The sequence below is a fragment of the Heterodontus francisci genome, chromosome 4, assembly GCF_036365525.1.
Source record: "Heterodontus francisci isolate sHetFra1 chromosome 4, sHetFra1.hap1, whole genome shotgun sequence".
In the NCBI taxonomy this organism is placed as follows: domain Eukaryota; kingdom Metazoa; phylum Chordata; class Chondrichthyes; order Heterodontiformes; family Heterodontidae; genus Heterodontus; species Heterodontus francisci.
This window is the reverse complement of record NC_090374.1, coordinates 112,045,718-112,071,194: the sequence shown is the minus strand read 5'-3', so window position 1 is coordinate 112,071,194 and position 25,477 is coordinate 112,045,718. Positions and strand designations below refer to the sequence as shown.

General features: G+C 41.8%; 1 protein-coding gene and 1 long non-coding RNA gene across 5 annotated transcripts in view; one reads left to right on the top strand and one right to left on the bottom strand.

Moving 5' to 3' along the window:
• Positions 1 to 20,794, top strand: part of LOC137369198 (uncharacterized) — a 97,728-nt gene extending 76,934 nt beyond the window's left edge. The window contains exons 2-3 of the long non-coding RNA XR_010974893.1: positions 15,861 to 15,969; positions 19,048 to 20,794. This is a non-coding gene — a long non-coding RNA (uncharacterized lncRNA). The remainder of the gene's footprint in view (positions 1 to 15,860; positions 15,970 to 19,047) is intronic.
• The window catches only part of LOC137369197 (phosphoserine aminotransferase-like), a 226,988-nt gene that overhangs the window by 129,838 nt on the left and 71,673 nt on the right, over positions 1 to 25,477 (bottom strand). The window contains exons 1-4 of one of the 4 annotated variants that reach the window (XM_068030001.1): positions 23,856 to 23,880; positions 22,576 to 22,640; positions 14,737 to 14,845; positions 14,484 to 14,537 (exon numbers count right to left, since the gene is read on the bottom strand). In XM_068030001.1, coding sequence (XP_067886102.1) covers positions 14,484 to 14,537; positions 14,737 to 14,845; positions 22,576 to 22,640; positions 23,856 to 23,865 — 238 coding nt within the window. In that variant the 5' untranslated portion in view covers positions 23,866 to 23,880. Of the gene's footprint in view, positions 1 to 14,483; positions 14,538 to 14,736; positions 14,846 to 20,026; positions 20,048 to 22,575; positions 22,641 to 23,855; positions 23,881 to 25,477 lie in introns of those variants that run through there. The other 3 variants (XM_068029999.1, XM_068030002.1, XM_068030000.1) reach the window with 3 other exon arrangements.

Genomic DNA, 25,477 nt, shown 5'->3' with positions numbered 1-25,477 from the left:
GGCTTTCTTGTAGTTCAACAGTGCAGTGCGCTTAGCGGCTATGACAGGTTCCAGCTGTTCAAAGTGAGAATGAAACCAGTCTGCATTCTGCTTCTCACGTTTGCCAAAGGTGCTCATTGCTGAGTCATAGATGGCGTCTCTGATGTGGGCCCACTTGGTCTCCGCATCCCGTGCAGGAGTATTTTGAAAGGCTTTTTCAAGTGAATTTAGAAACTCGTGTAACAGCTGTGGATAAGAAATTCTGTTAGTGTCGATGCGCGGGCAGCCCTTCTGCTTGGAGTGATGTAGCTTCTTTGTTTTGAGTCTAACTTTGCTGCACACCAGGGAGTGGTCGGTGTTGCAGTCCGCACTGTGGAAGCTGCGTGTGATTTGGACACGGTTATAGAGGCTCGCCTTGTGACGATGAGGTTCAGCTGGTGCCAGCGACGTGATCTTGGGTGTCCCCATGAAACCTGGTGACCGGGTTTCGTATGAAAGAACGAGTTGGTGATACAGAGGTTGTGATAGGTACACAAATCCAGCGGTCTCTGTCCATTCTCATTCATCCTTCCAATGCCATAGTGCCCAAGACAGGAGGGCCATGAGTCATGATTGGCGCCAACCCTGGCTTTAAAGTCCCCCAGCAAAAAACAAATGTTCGGTATTAGGAATGCTACTAATGATATTACGGAGTTCCTCATAGTGAACAATTATGCAATATACCTTGAGCTTAAAAAAATGCTGTCCTTATGTCTGGATGCATTTACACTGTAAATTTAGTGTTGCTGAAAAGAAATTACCACTTCAAACAAAGGCAACACTAACTATATAAATTTGGATTTTGGAATGAAGTGGTGAGAGACTCTCTGGAGATAGTCAACACACAGTTTCAGTTTGGCACCACATGGAAATGGAAATCCAGAGTGGTGACAAAACTGGTGTATAAAACGCTCAAAGGATCCCTCTGGACACTTTGCAAACCCACCTAACCATAGAATAAATATTCAGACAGCAAGGGTTCTCACCTAACCATTCTATGGACATTTAAATTTCTAACTTTTGGGAGACCACTCTGCACATGCATGTGAAAGTGATCTGAAACGTTAACTCTGCTTCTCTCCCCACAGATACTGCCAGACCTGCCGAGTATTTCCAGCGTTTCTTGTTTTTATTACTCCACGTGCACGTATTGAGACATATTTAGAGTTCTCTCCTAAGCACCTCTCCGATAGTTATCAACCAGGCAGGAGAGAAACAAATAAAATTCAGTTTCAGAACAGCAGCTGCAGTAGCAAACAACAGAATTTCTGACCAAGATGAATGATAACTGGTCATCTGAACCACCTTGCTATTGTTGAGAGTTCACAACAGGTCTACCTTAGGTACTTTGCTGCACTGTAGTCAGGACATTGCTACCCCAATGAGGGAGGGAAATTCAGAAGTAAAATTCCAAGTTTTACCAAACAGGATTGTTTAACAAGTAATAGTGTATTCAACTGCTACAATGCAATTAACAGCTATTGCAAAACTTATCACCAAACACTATTTTCTTACCACTACACTTCCATATAACTGCAGCATTAAAAGAAACAAACAGAATAGTTTCAGTAATAAAGTTTGAAAAATATTAAGAGCATGCATCAGTTTACAGTATATGCATGTTTCCATTTTTTTTGTTAAATTTTGAGAATTTGTGTTTTAAAACTGAAAAGGTTTCCATAGATGCTGGAACCTCAGGTGTTTTTTTTTTTTAAAAGGTCACCAGAAGGTTTGGACTAAGTTTAAACTGTAAACAGTTACTGGAAGGCACCTGTTTTCAAATAACCCAGCGGGGGTTGTTTTTGACTTGGAGCGATGTTTACAAAAGAGTCACAGGTCAAGATTTATAGACATCAAGAGACTTGACTTCTGGAAAGTTTTGGTTTCAATTTGAACTGTTGAAAAAAGTCAGTTGATTTTGCCTGCCAGAAGAAAGAACAGCTCAGCTCTCTCACACTTGAAAGAAACCCTGTACTTCCAATGTGGCAAATTCCTATTTCCTCCTGTATTTGAAGGAACCCTGCATATTTGAAGGAGCCTTTGCATCAAATGTATGGGAACTGAAACTTTGGTGCTGCATTCCTGCTGTAAGACCTATTTGGTGCCTCTGTAGCTGCATCTTTATTTTTACTCATTCATGGGATGTAGTTGTTGCTGGCTAGGCCAGCATTTATTGCCCATCCCTAATTGCCCTCTAAAAGGTGGTGGTGAGCCTCCTTCTTGAACCGCTGCAGTCCATGTCTTCTCTTCATCTCTTGGAAAGCCTACCCAAACTGATCATCCTAGAACTGTTCTAGGAAGATCCCATTGACCGCTATCGACACGCATCTGGGACGCCTAACCAAAACAAAGGACATCGTTCCATAACTTATTTTCAGCCGAAGTGGTTTTGTTTGTTATTCCTGCTCTTTCTTTGTAACAGCTGGAAACAAAAGTGCGTTTTATTTTTTCCTGGTTAACTGGTGTGTGTGTGTGTGTGTGTGTGTGTGTGTGTGTGTGTGTGTGTGTGTGTGTGTGTGTGTGAGTGAGTGAGTGAGTGAGTGAGTGAGGTGAGTGAGTGTGAGTGAGTGTGAGTGAGTGTGAGTGAGTGAGTGAGTGAGAAGGCTAGGATAAATAAGAGGCTTTAATATTTCAATTTGTATGTTTTACTTCATTATTGGTTAGGACTTAGTTCATAATAAACTGATAATTTTGTTGTTTATTAAAGAAACCTGGTTGGTGTGCTTTATTCTGGGAAAAAATAGAGTATATGATTGACCGTATCGGTAAGTGGGAAAATTTAAAGATATGTTGTGATCTGTGAAGATGTGGGACTGAATTAACAGTCACTCCTCCCGCCTCAGTCGCAACAACAGTCACACACAAAATATAATTCTGGCTGTATAAAGGCAGGACTGTTGACAAATGATTAATTTCCACTGTTGTCACATATCAATTTAGTGGATACAGTGATAATCTACAGTAAAAGACTGGGTTTTCCACACAAACCAACAACTTCAGTTCATAAAGTTTTCATAGGTTTTACATACACAATTTCAGAAATTGTAGCATTGTAGTCCACAATCCAGGAAGGTACAAAAGATAACTACAAAATTAAACCCCAAAGGAATTAGTTGCCTAAAAGTAAGTTTTCAAATTTGATAATTGTGAAAATATGAGTTTGTGCAAGATAAATGTTGAATGCCTCTAATTCTCTACATAGTCTGAGAATCAAATGCTCACATTTTGTAGAGACATCAGAAAGTGCATATTGTTTTTCTGCATTGTTGCACCTTCAGCCTTTTACAACAACTTCATTTTATTGCACTGTTAAAACTTAAACATGTTTACAGAAACGAAAAATTATTTTTTATTAAATAAGGTTAGGAGGTGTGACTGAAACCCAGGCGAAGGAGATGGGTTTTGATAAGTCTATGAAAGACAGAGCGATTGAGAAGCAGGAGGTTTAAGGTGGTTCAATTGCTTCAACCTTTTTAGTCATCCACAGGAATCACCTTTTCCTGGACAAAGTTATTGGCAAAGTTGGTGCCTGAAAAGCTGTGATGGTGGAAGGCTCTGCAACCAAAAGATGAAGGAAGTTTACAGATGACACAAAAATTGGCCATATGGTTGACAGCAAGGAGGATAGCTGTAAACTGCAGGAAGATATCGATGGACTGGTCAGGTGGGCAGGAAGTGGCAAATGGAATTAAACTCAGAAGTGTGAGGCAATGCATTTGGGGAGGTCAAACAAGGCAAAGGAATACATAATTAATGGGAGAATACTGAGAGGTGTAGAGGAAGTGAGGGACCTTGGAGTGAATGTCCACAGATCCCTGAAGGTAGCAGGACAGGTCAATGAGGCAGTTAAGAAGGCAGATGGAATTCTTTCCTTTATGAGCCGAGGTATAGAATATAAGAACAGGGAGGTTATGCTCCAAATGTATAAAATCATTCGTTAGGACACAACTTCGTACTGTGTGCAATTCTGGTCACCTCATTACAGAAAGGATGTAATCGCACTAGAGAGGGTACAGCTGAGATTTATGAGCATGTTGCCAGGATTGGTAAAATGCAGCTATGAGGAAAGATTGGATAGGCTGGGGTTGTTCTCCTTGGAACAGAGAAGGCTGAGGGGAGATCTGATTGAAATGTACAAAATTGTGAGGGGCCAGGATTGAGTAGATGGGAAGGGCCTATTTACCTTAGCACAGAGGTCAGTGACTGGGGGGCATAGATTTAAAGTGATTTGTAGAAAGATTAGAGGAGAGATGAAGAAAAATGTTTTCACCCAGAGGGTGGTAGGGGTCTGGAACTCACTGCCTGTCGGGGTAGTAGAGGCAGAAACCCTTAACTGATTTAAAAGGTATCTGGATATGCACCTCAAGTGCTGTAACCTGCAGAGCTACGTACCAAATGTTGGAAAGCGGGATTAGGCTGGGTGGCTCGTTTATCAGCCAGTGCAGACACGATGGGCTGTGACCTCTTTCTGTGCCGTAAACCTTCTATGACTCTGAGATACACTAGATGCCAGTGTCAGAGGATTAGAGGGCACCAGAAGGAATATAAGGTTTGAAAATATTGTAGAACTAGGATGGAGTGGTGGCATGCAGGACGTTTGTAAGATGTGGATTTTAAATTCAGGGGAGAAAATACAACTGCAACCAGACTGCCATGCATGATTGCATATATATAAAACCAGAGACATATGAACTGTACCATTATTGCATTGTACACGCCCCTGTTGTTCCTCAGTCAGCTAGTGCATAAGGCACCTTCCTTAATTATGATGGCAATTCCTGGATTTACTCAAACTTCTTCCAAAGCTACTCCTGACCTATCACCTAGACAGTGAGGAGCTAGAGGTAATGTACCTCCAATATTTTGTTCTGTCCATGTGGGGAAATTATTTTTTATACTTGATGGTACAGCTGAGATTGGGAACACTATGTGGAAAAAAAAAAGTGTCCTATATTTTCGTAATCAGGGTCTCATTCTTTATTAAAAACATACTTTAAGTGGTATAGTGGGTTAAAATCAACAATGTCAGTGGCTGTATATTTGCTGAGGGTTTTAAATTTTAACTTTATTGCTGCGGGGAGATGCCAGTCAGAGTGCTGAATTTGACCAAAGGGAGATGGAACATCTGGCACATTGGCCTCAGTTTATCCAACACTGATGATTTGTAAACCGTTTTACTGACAGTTATACCTCTTGTTATTGTGTTTGATCATCCTTTTCCTGAGATTAAAGAACTAACATTGCAAATTCAGGAAACTGGAGAAATATCTAATGTTGAGTACAAAACTGGCCAAAATGCATCAAGCAGATTGCCTGAAAATTTCCAAAGTCAATTTATTTGAATTGATTATCATAAACATCCACCACATCTTTCACCTTTTACCATTAGTTAGCCTAATGCCAGATGTAGAAAATATTCAGATTTAAAAAAAAATTCCTTTTGTATTTTTCTCTCTGAATCCAAACTTTTTGTTTATTTCTCTTTCTATATCTGATTTGACATTAAATTCACCCACCCTAATTTACCCTCATTCTCAGTTCGACCTCTTTTTCGTTCTCAATCAATCCTTTAATCTCATTGGTTTGAAGGGAAAAATCTGTTTCTAAACATCCCTAACAAGTAGAAGAACATTACTATAAAAGCAAAACACTGTGGATCCTGGAAATCTGAACAACATTATATTAAAGGAACTTTAACAATGGCTAAACGGTATTAAACTGCAAGCTGAGAAACAGGAACGTTAACCAACATTATTTGTCAGACAAAGGCAGCTGGTAACCAAAGACAAATCTTGGGTTGCTATGGGATCAGCAGAGCAGAGTGTTAGTCTTGAGATAAGACACCATTAAATTGCAACAAGTAACACGCATGAAGTAACCCCTTTAAACTTTGAACCAACTATGAACAAGGGTATAGGCATGCCTGAGGGAACCATTGAAATGTGCATGTGAGAATCACGAAGAAAGTATGGACACAAAAAATACAAGAACTAATACAATATTTAACTTTTTCACTGCAGTCTAACAGAAAAGTTGTCTCAAGATTCAGCAAACTTTGAGTGATTATTGCTTTGGTCAATTGGTCTCTTGAAGACTCCAGGACAGGTCTATTGGTGTTTCTTATTTAATCAGTGTCATAGTGGTTCAATATAATCTCCTTAAGAGATCACAAGCAGAATTTTCCCAGCCCCGTGGAGAAATGGTTGGAGGTGGAGTTGGGGGGCAGCAAAATAAGGGAAGCTGTATCAGGAAAGCTCCCCAACGCATTCCCACAGCTGGGGAAGTTTCCCAGCAGCAGGCAGGCATGCAGTTTGGCTGCCCGCTCCACCGAGGTGGGAAACCAATTTAAATAATTACGGCATTTTGCTGGTAGTAGAGCCGTCCTTCACAGTGTGGGAAAGATGCCAGCTCAATGCCCCATTGGAGGGCAGCTCCATGCCCCATTGATGGTCCACAGGAAGGAAAGGCTGCTCTACAGTACCATCTTCCCCCCCCAAGGGGGCTTTTCCATCTGCGCCATGGGGCCTACTGCAATCCCCCTTCTAAAATGTTTAATTATTTTTACCCCTCCAAGGATGCTCTATTTTTAGACCTCAGTTCACGGACCTGTCTCAGCAGCACCCACCTCTGAGTGGGGCTGCCAAGGCTCTGGAGCTACTGGCCCTGTAATTGGTATGGCAGCATTGGAAGCACATCCGTCATCCTTAATAGGATGGCAAGCATATAGGCGGACAATTAGAAGGTCACCTCCGGAAAAATAGCTCCGCTTGTTTAGTTCCTGGTAACTGCGGGCGCAGGACCCATATTTGGTACTGCGTCGAGGAGCAGAAGCCCACGGGAAAATCCTGCCGAACGTATCCTTGGCCAGGATTTTATGCTGATCACAGGGCTCTCGACATGCGGAAAAGGCGACGCCGGGAACCCTGCATCACTGCTTCTCTGGAAAGCCCGCCAAATCTAGTGCCTATCAGGTACTTAAGTGGACGGCGGCTAGCCTTCCATGGGATCAAGGATCCCAGTGCCAGAAGTCCCACTCTCAGGGAGCTGCCAGCCAATCAGAGACCGGCAGCTCTTCCACTGAGCAGCGCTGACCAGCAAGCCCGCTTTCTTTTGGAGCGGCGGAGGAAGAAAGATCTCGCAGATCATCCTCAGCACACAGATATGTAACAACAGGGATGAGCACATCTGGAGAGAGAGATAGGATAGTTTAAAAACAGCGCAGGAACTCCAGGAACAGCAGAGCACATTGAGGATGGGGGGGTGCGGGGAGAGAGAGAGAGAGAGACAGAGCAGAGTTTAAAAACAGCACAGCATCTCAAGGTGTGACATCACAGGAAAGCCACAAGTTGATTGGCTCATGAGTATTGCTGCTTGGGGACCGAGTCTAAACAATTGACAAACTAAAAATGATAAAAATATCAAGTAGTAATAAGAAGTAACAAGTGAATAGCTGGTGAGCATTATCTTATTTTTCATTTTTTTTAAAAAGGTTTATTACTACTAGTGAGGTATGTATTAATAGGGTTTATCAGTAGTGAAAAGATTTATTAATAGCAGTAAGGAGTATTAGTATAGGTAAGTTTTTTTAGCAATAGCAAAGTTAACTAATAAATAAAGGAATGGCAGGGCTGCTCCAACCTCTGGACTGTACATCCTGTACTATGTGGGAATCCCAGGATGCTTCCTTTGTCCTGGATAAATTTATGCAGGAAGTGTCATCAGTTGCAGCAGCTTGAGCTCCGGGTTTGGGAATTTGGGCAGCTACTGGCGTCACTGTGGTACATCTGTGAGGTTGAGAGCTTCGTGGATAGCACATTTATAGATCTGGTCACCCCACAGCTTGAGTATGCAGGAAGAGTGGGAAATGTGTGACCACCGAGCCGTCAAAGAGGACTAGGCAGGTAGTAACAAGAGTCCCGAGTGCATCCCACTCTCCAACCAGTATTCAGTTCTGAGGACTGATGAGAGTGATGGTTCATCTGTTGAGTGCAGCCAGTGCCGAGTCCATGGCACCACAGGTGGATCAGCTGAACTAGGGGGTACAAGGAAGACTGGAAGAGCAATAGTGATAGGTGATTCGATAGTTAGGGGAACAGATGGACGTTTCTGCAGCCACAGATTTGAATCCAGGATGGCGTGTTGCTTCCCTGGTGCCAGGGTCAAGGATGTCACTGAGTGGTGTTATGAAGGTGCTTTTTTTTTGTGAAAATATTTTTTTGAAGAATTCATAGTCAAACTGAAAGAATGTTGGACCAGTCTTGTCTCAAGAGAGGCATCAAGAGGACACTGAAAGAACTGGTTTGGCAACCATGTTTACTGGTTGTCACATGACTCATTAAAAATAGAACAGAAACCGTGGTAACCGGAAGATACGGGTACAGAAGCAACAGGCACCCCAAGTCCAGGAGCAGCAGCGCGCACCTGAGAGGGCAGAAAACTCACAAGCTTTTGGCTGTAGTGTCAGTGTGTTTCCTTCCTTTGAAGAAAAGCCTGCTAAATTAATTCCCACGCCGCCTGAAAAGAACTGTTATAAAAGATGTCAGTGACCCGTCTACGTGTACTCGGAAGTAAGGCTGTATGCCAGTTTTGGAACAATATATCTCATCTGCTGTTTTCTTTAGGAATGAGCAAGTATTCAGCCCAAGTTTTTTTTATGTTTCTAACAGAGCTCTGAACCAAAATCCCTGTTATTTTTTTCTGGTTAACCGATGTATATGTGTGTGTGTGTGGCTAAGATAAAAAGGGGACTTTGAAATTTCAATCTGTGTGTTTATGTTTTACTTCATTTCTGGTGAAGACTTGTTTTATAATAAACTGATAATTTTGTTGTTCATTATTGAAACCTGGTTAGTGTGTTCTATTCTGGGAAAAACAGAATATATGACTGACCGTATCGGTCAGTGGAAAATTTAAAATATATGTTGTGACCTCCTGTGGAGGAGTGGGACTAGAATAAACAGTGCACTCCTCCCGCCTCGGTCGTAACAGTGGCTTCAAAGCACCGAGGGGAGAGGGAAAACAGCCAGCAGTCATAGTCCACATCGGTATGAACGACATAGGCAGAAGGAGGGATATGGTCCTGCAGTCAGAATTCAGGGAGCTAGAAAGGAAATTAGCAAGCAGGACCTCAAAAGTAGTAATGTCTGGATTACTCCCAGCACAAGTGAGTATAGAAATAGGAGGATAAAGCAGATGAACACATGGCTGGAAAGATGGTGCAGAAGGGAGGGTTTTAGATTTTTGGAACATAGGGACTGGCTCTGGGGAACATGGGACCGGTACAGGCTGGACAGGTTGCACCTAAATAGAGCTGGGACTCAGTTCCTTGCAGGACATTGTGCTAGTGCTATTGGGGAGGGTTTCAACTAACTTGGCAGGGGTGTGAGAACCAAGAGATAATATCAGAGATGAATACCAAGCAGAGAATACCGGGAGAGATAGACAGTACTAGAATAAGGAATAGTAATTTAGAAGGTGGGGTCAGAGTAAGGGAGAAAGAAATAAAGTCTAAATCGGGGTTACTGTGCATGTATGCGAATGCACGGAGTGTGGTAAATAAGATTGGTGAGTTACAGGTGCAGATTGACATGTGGAAATACGATGTTTTGGCTATAACAGAGACCTGGCTCAAAGGAGAGCAGGATTGGGTGTTAAATATTTCTGGATACAAGGTGTTCAGGATATATAGCAAAGGGTAAAAAGGGGGAGAGGTGGTATTGATTCAAGGAGAGCATTACAGTGCTAGGGAAAGAGGATGTCCCAGAGGGGTCGAGGACAGAATCTATTTGTCTAGAGCCGAGGAACAGAAAAGATGTCGTTACAATGCTCAATGTACAGGAACAAAGTTGCAAGGAAATTACAGAGAACTGCAAAAACTATGGGGTAGTTATAATTATCTGAATATAGACTGGGATAGTAGTAGTGTAAAAGGCAGTGAGGGGCAAGAGTTCCTAGAGTGTATTCAGGAACATTTTCTACAGCTGTATGTTTCCAGTCCAACGAGAAACGAGGCACTGCTAGACTTGATTCTTGGGAATGAGGTGGGTCAAGTGCATCAAGTGTCAGGAGGAGGACATTTAGGGGACAGTGATCATTGTACCATAACGTAGAGGCTGACTATGGAAAAGGACAAAGAACAATCCAGAGCAAGAACTGGGGGAAAGCCAATTTCAGTGGGCTAAGAACGGATCCGGAACAAATAAATTGGAGCCAAAGGTTGGCAGGAAAAACGGTAGCTGAGCAATGGGCTACCTTCAATGAGAAGGTATTTCGTGCACAGTCAAGGTATATTCCCTCAAAAGGGAAAGGTAGGGTAAACAAAGCCAGAGCTCCCTGGATGACAAAAGAGATAGAAATTAAGATAAAGAAAAAGAGTGCATATGACAGATATGAGGGAGAAAATACTATTGAGAACTAGGCTGAATATAGAAGGTTAAGAGGGGAAATGAAAAAGCAAATAAGAGAAGCAAAGGGAGTATGAAACGAGACTGGCAACTAACATGAAAGGGAATCCCAAAGTCTTTTGTAGACATATAAATAGTAAAAAGGTGGTAAAAGGAGGAGTGGGGGCCAATTAGGGACCAAAAAGGAGATTTATGCATGGAGGCAGAGGACATAGCTATGGTATTAAATGAATACTTTGCATCGGTCTTTACCAAGGAAGAAGATGCAACCCAGGCAATGGTGAAAGGAGGTAATTCAGACACTAGAAGGGTTTAAAATTGATAAGGAGGAGGTATTGAATAGGCTATCTGTACTTCAAGTAGATAAGGTACCAGGACCGGATGAGATGCATACCAGGAGACTCAGGGAGGTGAAAGTGGAAATTGTGGAGGCACTGGCCATAATTTTCCGGTCTTCATTAGACTCGGGGGTGCTGCCAGAGGACTGGAGAATTGCAAATGTTACACCCTTATTCAAAAAGGTTGTAAAGATAAGCCCAGCAACTCCCCAGGCCAGTCAGTCTAACTTCAATGGTGGGAAACTTCTAGAAAGAATAATTCAGGACAAAATGAATAGTCACATGGACAAATGTGGGTTAATTAAAGAAAGCCTACATGGATTTGTTAAGGAAAAATCATGTTTAACTAACTTGCTGGAGTTTTTTGAAGAGGTAACAGAGAGAGTTGATGAGGGCAATGCATTTGATACGGTGTGCATGTACTTGGAAAAGGTGTTCAATACAGTGCCACAGAAGACTTGTGAGCAAAGGTATAGCTCATGGAATAAAAGGGACAGTAGCAACATGGATACGAAATTGGCTGAGTGACAGAAAAGAGAGAGTAGTGGTTAATGGGTGTTTTTCAGGCTGAAGGAAGGTTTATAGTGGAGTTCCCCAGGGGTCATTGTTGGAACACTTGCTTTTCCTGACGTATATTTGTGATGGAACATAGGTATAATAGGCTTAATTAGCCAGAATTTAGATATAGTTACATTACGCCTTTTAGAATTAAAGATTGAATAAATGGTCAGTTTTCAAGACTCACTGACATTCCCCTTTAAGAAGGTAGATTTAAAAAATTTCAAGGTTTTTCAAGGTCCCTGTTGCAGTGGAGTATCAAACAGAAACAACTTTTAAGTTGGGAAATCCATTTCAGCGTCTCTATTGCCAAGGACTTGGAGGATAAACACACACATTGAAATATCCTGTGTGACATCAGTAAAAGGTGGCCATAAATTTAATTAATTGATGGTGTTGGTAAATGTAACCCACAAAGAGGGTTCAACCTACTATAAAAGACAATTATAGATAATAAAACAATAAAATGGAATAGCACTTTCAGGAACAAAAGGTCAAGTAACACAATTATAAATATTTTGACCAGATAAATGCTCACAACTTCAAGAGCAGGGGGTTTCCAGTAAAACATTAAGTGGAGATGTTAGTTAATGTTACTGTCAAATATGGATCATGAAAGCAAGAAAAGCACACACAGAAAGGTAACACCTATATGCCAAAAGATCATATAACACCTTAGAAACAGTATAAACAAGAGAGTTTTTGAAGCAAAAATTAGAAGTGTTGAATTCCTCAAACAATACTTCTCACCCCATGGTTTACTCACAGAATTTAAGGTTAAAGTTTACTTTAAAATTTGATAGATATTCTAAGATATTTTGCTGTAGCATTAGCAAGGTTAAACTTTTGGATTCTATGTTAGAAGTAAGATTGTGTTACATCCCTCAGTAATATTTGATATTTTGATATACTTATCCACTTAAAAGTGTATTGCATGTTAAATTCTTTAATAAATATATCAATATATTAATAAATCGTCTCATGTAGCATTCTGTATACAACTACAAGAAACCCCTCTGTGTCTCTTTAGGTGGGGAGATACGTATTGAAGAGAGTTTCCCAGACCCTTTGTAATATCTGGGATATTTATGACTTAGCCATAATTATTAAAAATAGGCTATCCGAAAGATGGTAATATTCTCTGTTAGTTCTCTTTCTTTGAGGGAAAGCTAGTTCAATTCTTTGGACCCAAGTAAGTGTCTATAAGAATTTGTCTGGTTTGAACTTAATTAAAAGAGATTCATAGGGATGTACTCCTGATTTGGTTTAGTCCCTATAAGGGGTTAAAGTCACAAATCACTTTATATTAGTGACCTAGACCTTGATGTAAAGGGCACAATTTCAAAGTCTGCGGACGATACGAAACTTAGGAACATTGTGAACTGTGAGGAGGATAGTGTAGAACTTCAAAAGGAAGATGCAAAAGCAACATGAGGAAATATTTTTTCACACAGTGAGCGGTTAAGGTTGGCATTGTCGAAAATGCCGGTCCCTTTAATTAACCAGGACTTACTTCAGAGTTAATAGAGAGTAGGTGATGTTCATTGCAGCTTATATTTAAGGGCTGGGTTTTTCCCCAGTCAGGGAGTTCGTCCAGAAGGGAAGAGTGGAAACTAGTATTTGTACTGAACTTTGAATTGAGAATAAAACAGTTGTGGATCACAGACTGTCTCCTGCTTCCTGATTCTGGTGGATGGATATCTGCCAATTGAACCAAGGTCTGGAATGCACTGCCTGAGAGTGTGATGGAGGCAGGTTCAATTGAGGCATTCAAAAGGGAATTAGACTGTTATATGAAAAGGAAGAATGTGCAGGGCTATGGGGAGAAGGCGAGGGCCAAATAGCCCCCTTCTGTGCTGTAACAATTCTGTAATTCTATGAGGGGTGGTGGAGGAGTGCAGTGGGACAAGGGTAGAACCAATTGGTAGGCATGAGTGGGAGAGTGAGCAAGATTGGCAGCGAGGCACAGGGAGAGCAATTATGCTCATCCTGTTGCCCAAAAGGTGCTACATAAATTTAAGGGGGAAGCTGGTTTTGTCCATTTCTCTCTCTGTTTATCTCTCAAGCAACACCAGAGTAGCTGGGCATTTTCTCATTGCTGTTATACTTACACATATATAGAGGTGCTTGACAGGGTACATGCTAAGAGAATGTTTCCCTTGGCTGGAAAGGCTAGAGCTAGGGGTTATAGCCTCAGGATAAAAGATTGGTCATTTAGGACTGAGATGTGAAGACATTTCTTCAGAGGATTGTAAATCCCAGAGGGCTATGGATGCTCAGTTGTTGAGTATATTCAAGACTAAGATTGATTGATTGATTCTCTTATAGACCAGAAATCTAAGGATAGGGTGGGAAAGTGAAGTTGACGTAAAAGTTCAGCCAGGATCTTACTGAATAACAGGGTAGGCTCGGGGGCCATATGGCCTACTCCTGCTCCTAGTTCTTATGTTCTTTATATATTTATAAGTGTTAGCCATGGCTCAGTGATAGCATTCTTTTCTGAGTTAAAAGATTGTGGATTCAAGACTCATTCCAGAGAGTTGAGCACAAAGTCTAGGCTGACACTCCAGTGCAATACTAAGGGAGCGATCCACTACTGTAGGTGCTGTCTTTCTCCTCAGACATTGAACTAAGGCCAAATCTGCCCCCTCAGATGGACATAAAAAATCTGATGGTACCATTTCCATGTGGAGCAGGGGAGTTACATCTGGTGTCCAGCTGATATTTATCACTCAACCAACATAAAAACAGATTATCCAATCGTTATCAAATTGCTATTTGCAGGACTTTGCTGTGAACAAAATGGCTGCATTGTTTACTACATTACAACAGCTATGCTCCAAAAGTACTACATTGGCTCTAACTTGCTTTGGGACGTAGGGAGGTTGTGAAAGGTACTTTATAAATACAACTCTTTCTACACAGACACACACACACACACTATTGGCCACATTTATGCAGTACTGTATGTAGTTTTGGGCACCTGATTATAGAATAGATACTGGAACTATACAAAAAGTGAGAAGTGCATTTCCTCGGGGCCAAGTCAATCATTGCATTTGAGATGGTACAGGATAAATACTTGAAAAGGAAAAATATGAATGAGTATAGGGAGAAATGCATTAACAGGAAATAGCTCCAATGAGAAACTAGCACTAGTACAGACCTGATGGGCCAAATGGTCTCCATGTGTGCTGAAATTCTAAAATTCTATTAAAACCTGTCGAAATACAATTTGTTTTTATCAGACCATTGCTTAATACACAACAATGAAGCAGTTTTAACTTGGACTTGACAACTTAATCTTCCAATAACAATGCACTCATATTGTACATGTTAATATTCAACAATTACAAAAAATAATCCTTCTGTGAAAATACTCTCCGCATTTGTATTAGTTGGTAAACAAGCATCATTACCTATACGAATAGTAGCTTTTCCTTTCAAACCATGTCCCAGCTTTATAGTTTTTCTTCTTTGCCTTTGTTTAACAGGATCTCCGGAGGATGTTAGTGTTAGCCATTTATACTTGGAAGTTAGAAAAGGAAAGACAAAAATCATGTTAAATTCTGGCATTATCTAGTCTTTACAAAAACAAAATGCTATGCACTGCGATAAATTCACTGATGGAGCAAGCTGACTTTTTTTGAAAACAATTATAGAAAAGACAGTACTTTCACCATTCCTCTAATCTAAAATTCTCATCCTCATGTTTGAATCCCTTCACTGCCTCACACTTCCCGATCTCTGTAACCTTCTCCTGCGCTACAACTTCCCACAAACTCTGTTCCTCGCTGATTGACCTTTTGTCATTCACCCCGCCTTTCACCCCACCATTGATGGCCATGTCTTCAGCTGTTTATCCCATAATCTGGAATTTTCCCCCTAAATCCCTACACCTATCACTCCTCCTTCAATGCATAATTTAAAACCCACCCTTTAACCAAGCTTCTGGTTTCCCCTCCATCTCCTCCTTTGTACTGTCATCAATTTGTGTCTGATTTATGCCTCTGCAAAGCACCTGGGACAGTTTTCTATATTAAGAGACTATCTCAATACAAGCTGTTGTTTCAGTTTAAACAAAACCCTCTCCCCTGTACACAATATCAAATAAACCTTCCACTCTGAGCACTCAAAAGAGGGATTTGTTCCAGTTCTCACTAGTAACATGCCTCACAATACACCTCCATTTTATGTAGATCATTTAGCATTAAATAAAAGTCACTAGGCACTTAATGCAAAAGCAAAATATACACTGAGCATAAATGAGTTAGAGATGACCAAAGGCAAGGTTGGAAATATAGCTTTTGGGAAGGCAGTTAAGGGCAAGCAGTAAGTAAGTGAGACAGAGTTCTGGGGAAGGAGTTCCAAAGATTAGGGTTAAGAAGGCTCTGCAGCAATGATGAAATATGGAGGGAGGGATGCACAAGAGACCAGAGATGGAGTAACAAGGGATACAAGGTAGAAGAGGACACAGAGGTATGGTCAGGTAAGGCAATGGAAGGAGTTAAAAAGGATAACTTTTATTTTTTTTTTTATTTAGAGATACAGCACTGAAACAGGCCCTTCGGCCCACCGAGTCTGTGCCGACCAACAACCACCCATTTATACTAACCCGACAGTCATCCCAAAGTGAACACTCATGTCTAGAAGTAATTATGCTTTGAATTCCTTTGCTCTAATCAATTGTGATGTTTTCCTTTAACCTGTTGTTAGATATTAAGTTTATGCTCAATGTACAGGAAAACTGAAATGCCAAATTCCAGAAATTAATATCTATCTGAACTGCTATTCTTTTTTGAGTATTGAAACATCACTTGATATAAAAGTTCTTGCTGTACCTTTTATAACTTTGGGCAGCAGTGATTCCATTAGTTAGAGTAGGTGGACTGGACTGTGCATAATAGTGTACAGATAGTGTCATAGAGAGATACAGCACTGAAACAGGCCCTTCGGCCCACCGAGTCTGTGCCGACCAACAACCACCCATTTATACTAACCCGACAGTCATCCCATATTCCCTATCACCTCCCTACACTAGGGGCAATTTACAACGGCCAATTTACCTATCACCTGCAAGTCTTTGGATGTGGGAGGAAACCGGAGCACCCGGCGAAAACCCACGCAGACACAGGGAGACCTTGCAAACTCCGATAACTATATCTAATATATTTTTTTTAAATCTTGTCTATGGCACATCCTGTATTCATTAACCTTACTTCTATGTCATGCTCTTGGAAAACCTGTACATCAACATTAATATGGAAAACCATATTTAAACATGTTAACAGTCAAAATTGGACAACTGTATCTGAACATGACATTTTGACAAATTTTCTTCTGCATTTTTCCCTGAGTAACTGACTTTTCTAATGTTCAAAATAAGGTTTAAATCAAAACATAAAATGAATGTCATAGTTAGATATATTAATTGAGTTGATTTGTGTCTTTTAATCATTTCAAAACTTTGAACGAATTTAAGACCTCAGCCTCTCATAAATCATGGGCTTGGCCTTGATATTTTTGCCAAAAGTATTGACACCATTAGGTGAAGGCAGATCCTGGAGGCTGAGCAAGTGCAGTGTGTACAATTTCATAGAATGTTTCAATGTATTTGAACTGGCTGAATGGTTAGAATGCATCTTACTTAATCCCTAACAAAATGCTGTTGTTTTTCCAAAAGGATTTGAAAAAATATCTTTAAGGATGAATTTCGAAAGTTTTATTTATTTGGAGAGTTTTTAAAAGAGGCTGAAAGAGAGAAAATGAAAACAACAGATTATACTGATTACACACTTGTTTCACCTGTTGCTGGTTTCTAGTTACAAGTACTCCAGAAACTTGAAAGCATATTAAGCAGGTTGGGACCAGGAGGAAAGAGAATGAGAGGGAGAGAAACCACACAATCTCCCTCATTCTAAACTGAGCTCTTTTTAAAAAAGTTAGATTTTAACAACAAACAGAATGTTGAATAATTACCCATGTTCTGTTGATAGTTAGAATATATAAGCATTCCAATTGCTCTGACCTTGCAGAGAGAGGCACAAAGGCAGCATCTTTTGCCATTCTATGCATTTCTATATACTTTTTTAATTCAGACATTCACCAATAAAAATATTTGCCTATATTATATGGTACATTTAGTCTGCATATCGCATTATACCACTCTTTCTATCTAGCATAGCAAATATCACGTTTTTTTTTTAAGTACTGAGTCACAGAGGTTAAGGCAGTCATTTGACAAAGGAACCAGAAAGTCTGCAATCTCAGAAGCTGTATAAACACAGGGAATAAAGTCAGTGTTCTGCAGCTGGAGACACCCAATGTTTACTCTATCATCATAGGGCGGCAGTGTGGCGCAGTAGTTAGCACCGCAGCCTCACAGCTCCAGCGACCCGGGGAGGCGATGGCGTAGTGGTATTGTCACTGGACTAGTAACCCAGAGACCCAGGGTATTGCTCTGGGGACATGGGTTCAAATCCCACCACAGCAGAAGGTGGAATTTGAATTCAATTAATAAATCTGGAATTTTAAAAAAAAAAGCTAGTCTAATGACGGCCATGAAACCATCGTCGATTGTTGTAAAAACCCATCTGGTTCACTAATGTCCTTTAGGGAAGGAAATCTGCTGTCCTTACCTGGTCTGGCCTACATGTGACTCCAGACCCACAGCAATGTGGTTGACTCTTACATGCCCTGGCAAGCCCTCAGTTGTATCTAACCACTACGAAGACAATTAAAAGGAATGAAACCGGACGGAACTCCCTTCCTAACAGCACTGTGGGTGTACCTACCCCACATGGACTGCAGCTGTTCAAGAAGGCAGCTCACCACCACCTTCTCAAGGGCAATTAGGGATGGGCAGTAAATGCTGGCCTGGCCAGCGACGCCCACATCCCATGAATGAATTTAAAAAAAAGTTCTGGGTACTGACTGTGCGGAGTTTGCAAGTTCTCCCTGTGACCGCGTGGGTTTCCGCCGAGTGCTCCGGTTTCCTCCCACAACCAAAGACTTGCAGGTTGATAGGTAAATTGGCCATTGTAAAGTGTAGGTAGGTGGTAGGGAATATGGGATTAATGTAGGATTAGTATAAATGGTTGGTTGTTGGTCGGCACAGACTCGGTGGGCCGAAGGGCCTGTTTCAGTGCTCTATCTCTAAATAAATAAATAAAATCACGGGACTTGATTTTTAAGGAGACCAAGGTTCAGCCTGTCAGCAGAAAACGTATTCTGCATTATGTGATGGAAACCCCACATGCAAAATGGAAATATTAATTTCTTTGTATGGAACTTTGCCTGAAGACTTTTATTGGACATTATTACAAATAGCTTTTAAAAAGGACAGAGCAGTTAAAGATGGCCACGCATGAATTTGCATCTGAAAAGCCAAAGGCCGACTGGAGACAGAGGTGTTCACTCAGTTTAGCTAGAACAATGAAGTACTCTCTAATTAAATTTCCTAGAATGGTTTCATCAATGTTGATCGTCAAAAGCCGTCGACACCCATTGACCCAGAAAGAGCCAAACCACCCCCCACCAAGTATGTTTGCACAGCTTAAGAGGAGAACCTTGAAATTCAAAAAAACCTTCCGGAAACTTCTGTTTCAAACAGAGGTGGTCACATGACATGCCTGCCTGTGTAACTGAGTTTGTGTGAATTGTGCCTCTGAAAGCAGATTAACTGAGACCCAGGAAGAGAACAGCATCTCTCTCTCTCTCTCTCTCTCCAGCAAATTCCCAGGGACAACTCAGCAGCAGCTACTAAGCCTCAAGAGTACAGATCCTTACAGTCAACAACCGAGGACATGAATAAAGCCCCTCTCCTGCCTTCCAGAACCAGAGAAGCAAGCCAGAAGTGTGCACGTGGCCCAGCGAGAACGTCAAAATTTTAACTTCAAATAAAGACATCAAGACTCAGTATTTGAATTCCATTTATTACGGACTTTACTTCAACCTCCCAACTCAGTTTTCCTTCTGTAATCTATTTACCTGTGTGTGTGTCTCTCGTGTGAATGTGAGCATGGAAGCGTCACATATTTTAGTAATTTTAACCGGTTTAGAGTAGCCTCACTCTAAACTTGCATCGTCCTTGTTTAAACTCATGAAAACCTGTCTGGTTCATTTTCAAGTATATATTAGAGTAACAGGAGCAAGTGCTCACTGTGTTGTTAAGCTAAATCACTGTGTTAATAGAATAAACCCTATTGCGGTCAAACCAGAGAAGGGTGAAAGGAGGAGCCTGAGACCCCTTCTTCACCATGTCATAACAATTAGATACTATGACCCACTCCATACCAAACAGTGCATCATTTAACTTGCCAATAAACACAATAAGAGATCAATTTATGATAAAAATATGTTTCATGAAAACATCTTTAAAACCACTTATTCAAAAAATCTACCAATAAAAAAATCAAATCACTCAAAACATTTGTCAGATATTCTTAGAAAATTACTTCATAAAGGTTTAAAAATATTCTACGCTCCTTAATTTCATTCAGAAACTTTTCTTAAAGATATCTGAGCAAAGCCACAAGAGATCTGTTGGTCAGTAATAAATTTCAAACAAGATGGGAAATTTGTACATTTTTTGATTAAACTAATGGATTTCCTACAACATTGCTCACAGTAAGTCAGAGGGCAAGATGCCTTCCTAACTGCTGTCATCTTCAAAGGCCAATAAGACCCTCCACACATCCTCTCACTCACTTGCATCCTTCATCTTAAAGCCACATTTTCATCGATTCTCGTCACCCACTGCACTCAATATCCATTTCCCTTATGTAAATACTTTTGCACTTAGCCTATTCTCACCCCAACGGTACTTGTCACTTTTTTGCCAGTTAATTCTATTTACCACTTCCACTTCTCCCACTGTTTATTTCTAATTGTGCTTTGGCTCCTGCTCATTCCTTGTTCACTCCTAATGTCCCCTCCACCCCAAGTGCCATTATTATGCTGCCTGGCCTGAGTATTGCCAGTATTTTCGGTTTATATTAATCTCATTGGTTTGATTCTTGTAATTCTGAAAAAGCTGTAAGTTTGTCTTGCTTAAATCTTCCACTATGTTGCAATAATGTAAATTCCTTGAATGATTAAATAACACTGAGAAACTGGGCTGGATTTTTGCGGGTCTGTAAAACATTCCCAAGAATGTCACGTTCCAGTGAGTACTCCATAATAGAATATTAACCTGCTGTTAATATTGATCTGGCCAATAGCTGTTTGTATTAGATTTGATCTGTGACCTGATTGGCAATCTTTAACCACATTAAAAGCAGTGCAGTTGGCATGTACAGATTTACAAAATACACTGTAGCAACTTGCCAAGACTCTTCCGGCAGCACCTTCCAAACCTGCAACCTCTGGAAGAACAAGGGCAGCAAGCATTTTGGTACACCATCAGGTTCCCCTCCAACTCACACACCACCCTGACTTGCAAACATATTTCTGTTCCTTCATCTTCACTGGGTCAAAATCCAAGAACTTCCTAACAGCACAGTGGATGCATCTACATGGACTTCAGCAGTTCAAGAAAGCGGCTCACCATCACTTTATAGAGGACAATTAAGGATGGGCAATAAATGTTGGCTTTGCCAGCGATACCATTTCACGAAGAAATTTTATAAAAATGCACTAGAATCTTAGGAGAGTCACACTTAAACTTTTATCTCAGGTTTGTCTCGTCTGTCTCATCACTGTCTATGTCAGTGAAATTGTCCTCAAATTGCTACTTAAAGTAATTATCTGTTTTCTTAAAGGCATTATTAAACCATTCTTTATAAGCAGCACTTTCATATTGAGTATTATGTAACAATATAATTTAGATAAGTTGGGAGATGGTCCGTAATTACTAGTAGATTTGAAAAGGCATCCTTGAACCAAGAAAGTTTAATAACTGACTTAGACAGCAGCCCCTAGGTTGGTGAAGGTGGCAGATTCCATGGGAGCACTGGGAATTGGGACAGTGAAAAGAGAACCATGGAGGACCACCGATAGATCCGAGAGTGGAAACAGGAATGCAAGGGGAAGCAAGTGGCACTGTGGCATTATAGTGGCAACGAACTTCAAGGGATGTGAAACTAAGAAACCTGTATAACCACAATAAACAGAATCCCCAAGTTTAACTGTTTACACCCAAACATAATGACAATGCATGACCAATTTGTGGCAAATTAATTATGTAAGAATTACAGAGAAGCGAGACAAACAGGATATGCACACTAGGGAGTTAAATTTTGTGCCTGCAGTGGGGGGTCCTGACACCAGACTGGAAAGTTGGGCCAGCCCTGCCTCAGCCACTCAGGCGAATCCCCTGCCACATTTATCGGTGCTCAGGCAAATAACTGCCTGGCACCAGGGCTCCCATCCCTTTAAAAAATGGGAGCCCGCCTCCAAGAACTGCCGGCCAGAGGTGTCAGCAGTGTCACCCGGAGATCCTGAGGGCATGGGGGCTCTTCCTGTGAGGGCGGCCCTTGCCTCTAGGGGGGAGGGGGGGGGAGGGCCCTCTGTGCGCCACAGGGTGCCTGGTCAGGTGGGTACCTCCCTCACCACCCCCCACCCTGAACCTGGAGGGTAGCCACCAGCTTTGACTGGATGGCCTCCCCACCTGGCAGAGAACACCTCCACCCCCGGCTACTGGTAAAATACCAGCGGCGGCGGAAAGAGGCCCTTAATTGACCACTTAAGGGCCTCAATTGGCCTCTGGGCGACAGACTAGCTTCAACCTTCCCTGTCCGTGGTAAGATTCCATGGTGTTGGGATGACGATGGGCACTCCATTGCGCACCCCCCACCCTTGTATTTTTATGCCGCACCCACCCCGTCCCTAGCAAGCTGGTAAAATCCAGCCCTAGATGCAAGACTTTTAATATTACTGAAGATGGTTCGGCCAGGAAGCATTTTGTAACTAAATGTATTTTACCCCAACCTCCAAGCAACCTTTTGTGTCTCACAGCCATTTTACGAAACAAATTGATAGTTTTTAAAACTGGAATCTTCCGAGCTTAATACCATATCAATCATGATGACATGATTGAGCATAGGTGCTACAGGGTCAGACAATACCCCATTACTCCATAGTGCAGTGTTAGAACATTCTAATGTGTGCCTGTCAAGCACACCATGCTTGGTTTGATATGCAGAGCAAGATGGCATCATCCTGCAATTGTGATGATGTTGTACAAGTAGTCAACTTAAACTCTACCCACTGCAAAACGGTATGGAGTTATCCTTATGCGAAACAAAAGTAGTTGTTACCTCAGAATTCACTTCATTTCCATTCAGCAATATTTTTTCTATAATGGATTTTGTTAAGGACTGATCTGGGGAAATAAAAAACATGTTATTCGCAGAAATGATATGACCTTTACAAATTTGAACTTGATTGACCTTAAGCTTTTCTGAGCAGAATCACAGCATTATTAAATATACAATCTGATATTCTTATGTGGAAAAACAAATGTGTTGTAAAGTGAAATGAATGGATATTTCTACAGAGACCAGGGGCTGAACTTTACCAGCCCGTTGAGAACAGTCTGGGAGGGAGGAAGGCTGGCAAAATAGTTCAGGAAGGTGCCAGGTGGCATGACCAATGTCTTCTCACCATGCCATTTTGCCAGCAGCGGGAGAGATGGCAGACATAGATCGCCCAAGCACAACTGAGCCACTCTTGGCCAATTAAGGGCCACTTCCTGCCTCTGCAGTCATTTTGCCAGCGGCCGGGGGGTGCCCACCGCTACATGGGGAGACTGTCCAGTGAAATCTGGCAACCTATTAGCGGGCTCTAGGGGGACACTCTGGCCCACGGAGGTGCACCCCCAGCGGAAATGGACATCTTCCATGGCAATGTCGCCACCTGTCCACTGAAACCCCACCCCACCCCAAAATCCCCAGGGCCTGTCAGTCAGGCCCCAGCTTCACCCAACCCCACTTATCCATCTTCAAGACCATTGATGTGCCTTCATCCTCGAGATGCAGTCCAAATAATGGCTCGCCCTGCTGAGATGCCAGCCCTCTGATTGAGGCAGCAGCTCTTTGTGGCATCCATCGGCCTGAAAGGGAATGTGGTCCTGGGTCCCGCCGAAGCAGGCCTGCCCCGCGCTTTCGGTCTCAGGATGCTATCTCTGCTGAAAAACCCCGGCCTAGGTTGCAGACTGGATTACAACACTGTCCTCTTGCCTCGGAAACTTGGTTTGAATCCAGTCTAAGCTAATGGAATTAAATACTCCTCTCTCTGCCAGCTATAAGAAAGCTTAATGAAATTCGTTTGGACATCCTCATTCTAATGTCTGGTGAGCCCAAGGTATAAGCCATAATTCAAAATTAATTGACCATGAAGATAAAAACAGAATACGCTGGAAATCAGAGAACAGTGAGACCTATGAATTACAGACACTTAAGGGACTGGCATCTGATGTCCTTTATTTGCATGTATTTATTTTCAAAATAATCATTGTATGTACAGTAAATTGGATGAGCCAAATATTGTAGGATTGACTGCATATCCTGCAGCATTCTTTCTTTTCTTCCACCCTTACCTGGGACCATACCCAATTCCGTAGCCTGCCAGCAAGATGTGATTTTGGTTCATTTTGTTTGTTGGGTTTCCTAGTTCACTGCCATCCACGGTCCTTTTCCATTGAGGAACATCCCAATCCTGGGATCTGGTACATTGGCAGCCTGCACAGGGCAAGGTGGCTGCCAATGTGCCAGATCCCAGGATAGGGAGTCACAGTGCCTGTGAGAGCCCAACCAAATTGGGTGTGGGGGGAAATTAATGCCCTGCAGACCCCTATCTGCGACCCTCTCCCACTGCTACAGCTTCTAATGTTTAAGGTGCTAGGGGTGGGTAGGGCTGGTAGTAGCTCATCACTACCTTGAGTTCTGGTGGAGTAGGGTTGCCAACTCTGGTTGGAGGCAGTCCTGGAGGTTTGATCACATGATGATCTGACCACCTCATCTAACCACTTGACATCAGATCACGTTGATTCCATAAATATTATTGTATTTACTTTGAAAAGGTTGGACCTCCTGTAGCTGAGAATGTTTATTTTAGTTTCACAGCAGCACAGTGTGAAGTTCCAAGCGCTCCAAAGAGTCTATATGAGGGCAGCAAAGAGGGGAAACAGAGGAGAAAGAGAAATCATTCTCTCTATGTCTTTCCCCCATCACCTGCTCCAAGACCCCAGTTTCCATCTCAGATCCCCAGTCCCCATTCCACAATCTCCCTCTCCAATCTCTTGAACCCCCTGCGATTTTAGACTCCCTGCCCACAATATTAGATAGAAATACAAGAGTTTACTCATATCAGTCACTCGTAAACATTTAGAAATTACATCACACCCTTCTATAACAAGAATCTCAGAGGAAAAGATAAAATCTTCACTAAACATTGATATTCCAAAGTACAATGAACAATAATTAATCCTGATTCAACACTATAATACAATGATGACCAAAGTCTAACTTCTTTTAAAGTTATAAACTAACAAGCATTACATTCGTTAAGGAATAACTGATCCAGTGAACGACAAGGATTGAATTACCAAAATAATCAGCATGCCAGTTTTTCAAAAGGAAGCCTGTTCTGATAAAAGGGCAGCACAGTGGCGCAGTGGTTAGCACCGCAGCCTCACAGCTCCAGGGACCCAGGTTCAATTCTGGGTACTGCCTGTGTGGAGTTTGCAAGTTCTCCCTGTGTCTGCGTGGGTTTTTGCCGGGTGCTCCGGTTTCCTCCCACCGCCAAAGACTTGCAGGTGATAGGTAAATTGGCCATTGTAAATTGCCCCTAGTGTAGGTAAGTGGTAGGAAATATGGGATTACTGTAGGGTTAGTATAAATGGGTGGTTGTTGGTCGGCACAGACTCGGTGGGGCGAAGGGCCTGTTTCAGTGCTGTATCTCTAAATAAAATAAAATAAATAATCCCATTTCAGATGAGATGGAAACACTTCGGAAACATTGCTAAATTTAACTACATGCTACATGGGAGTCTTTCAAACGTCAGCTGATTAGAATCCAGGACCAGCATGTTCCTGTGAGGAAGAAAGACAAGTTTGGCAAGTTTCGGGAAGCTTGGATAACACGGGATATTGTGAGCCTAGTCAAAAAGAAAAAGGAAGCATTTGTAAGGGCTGGAAGGTTAGGAACAGACGAAGCACT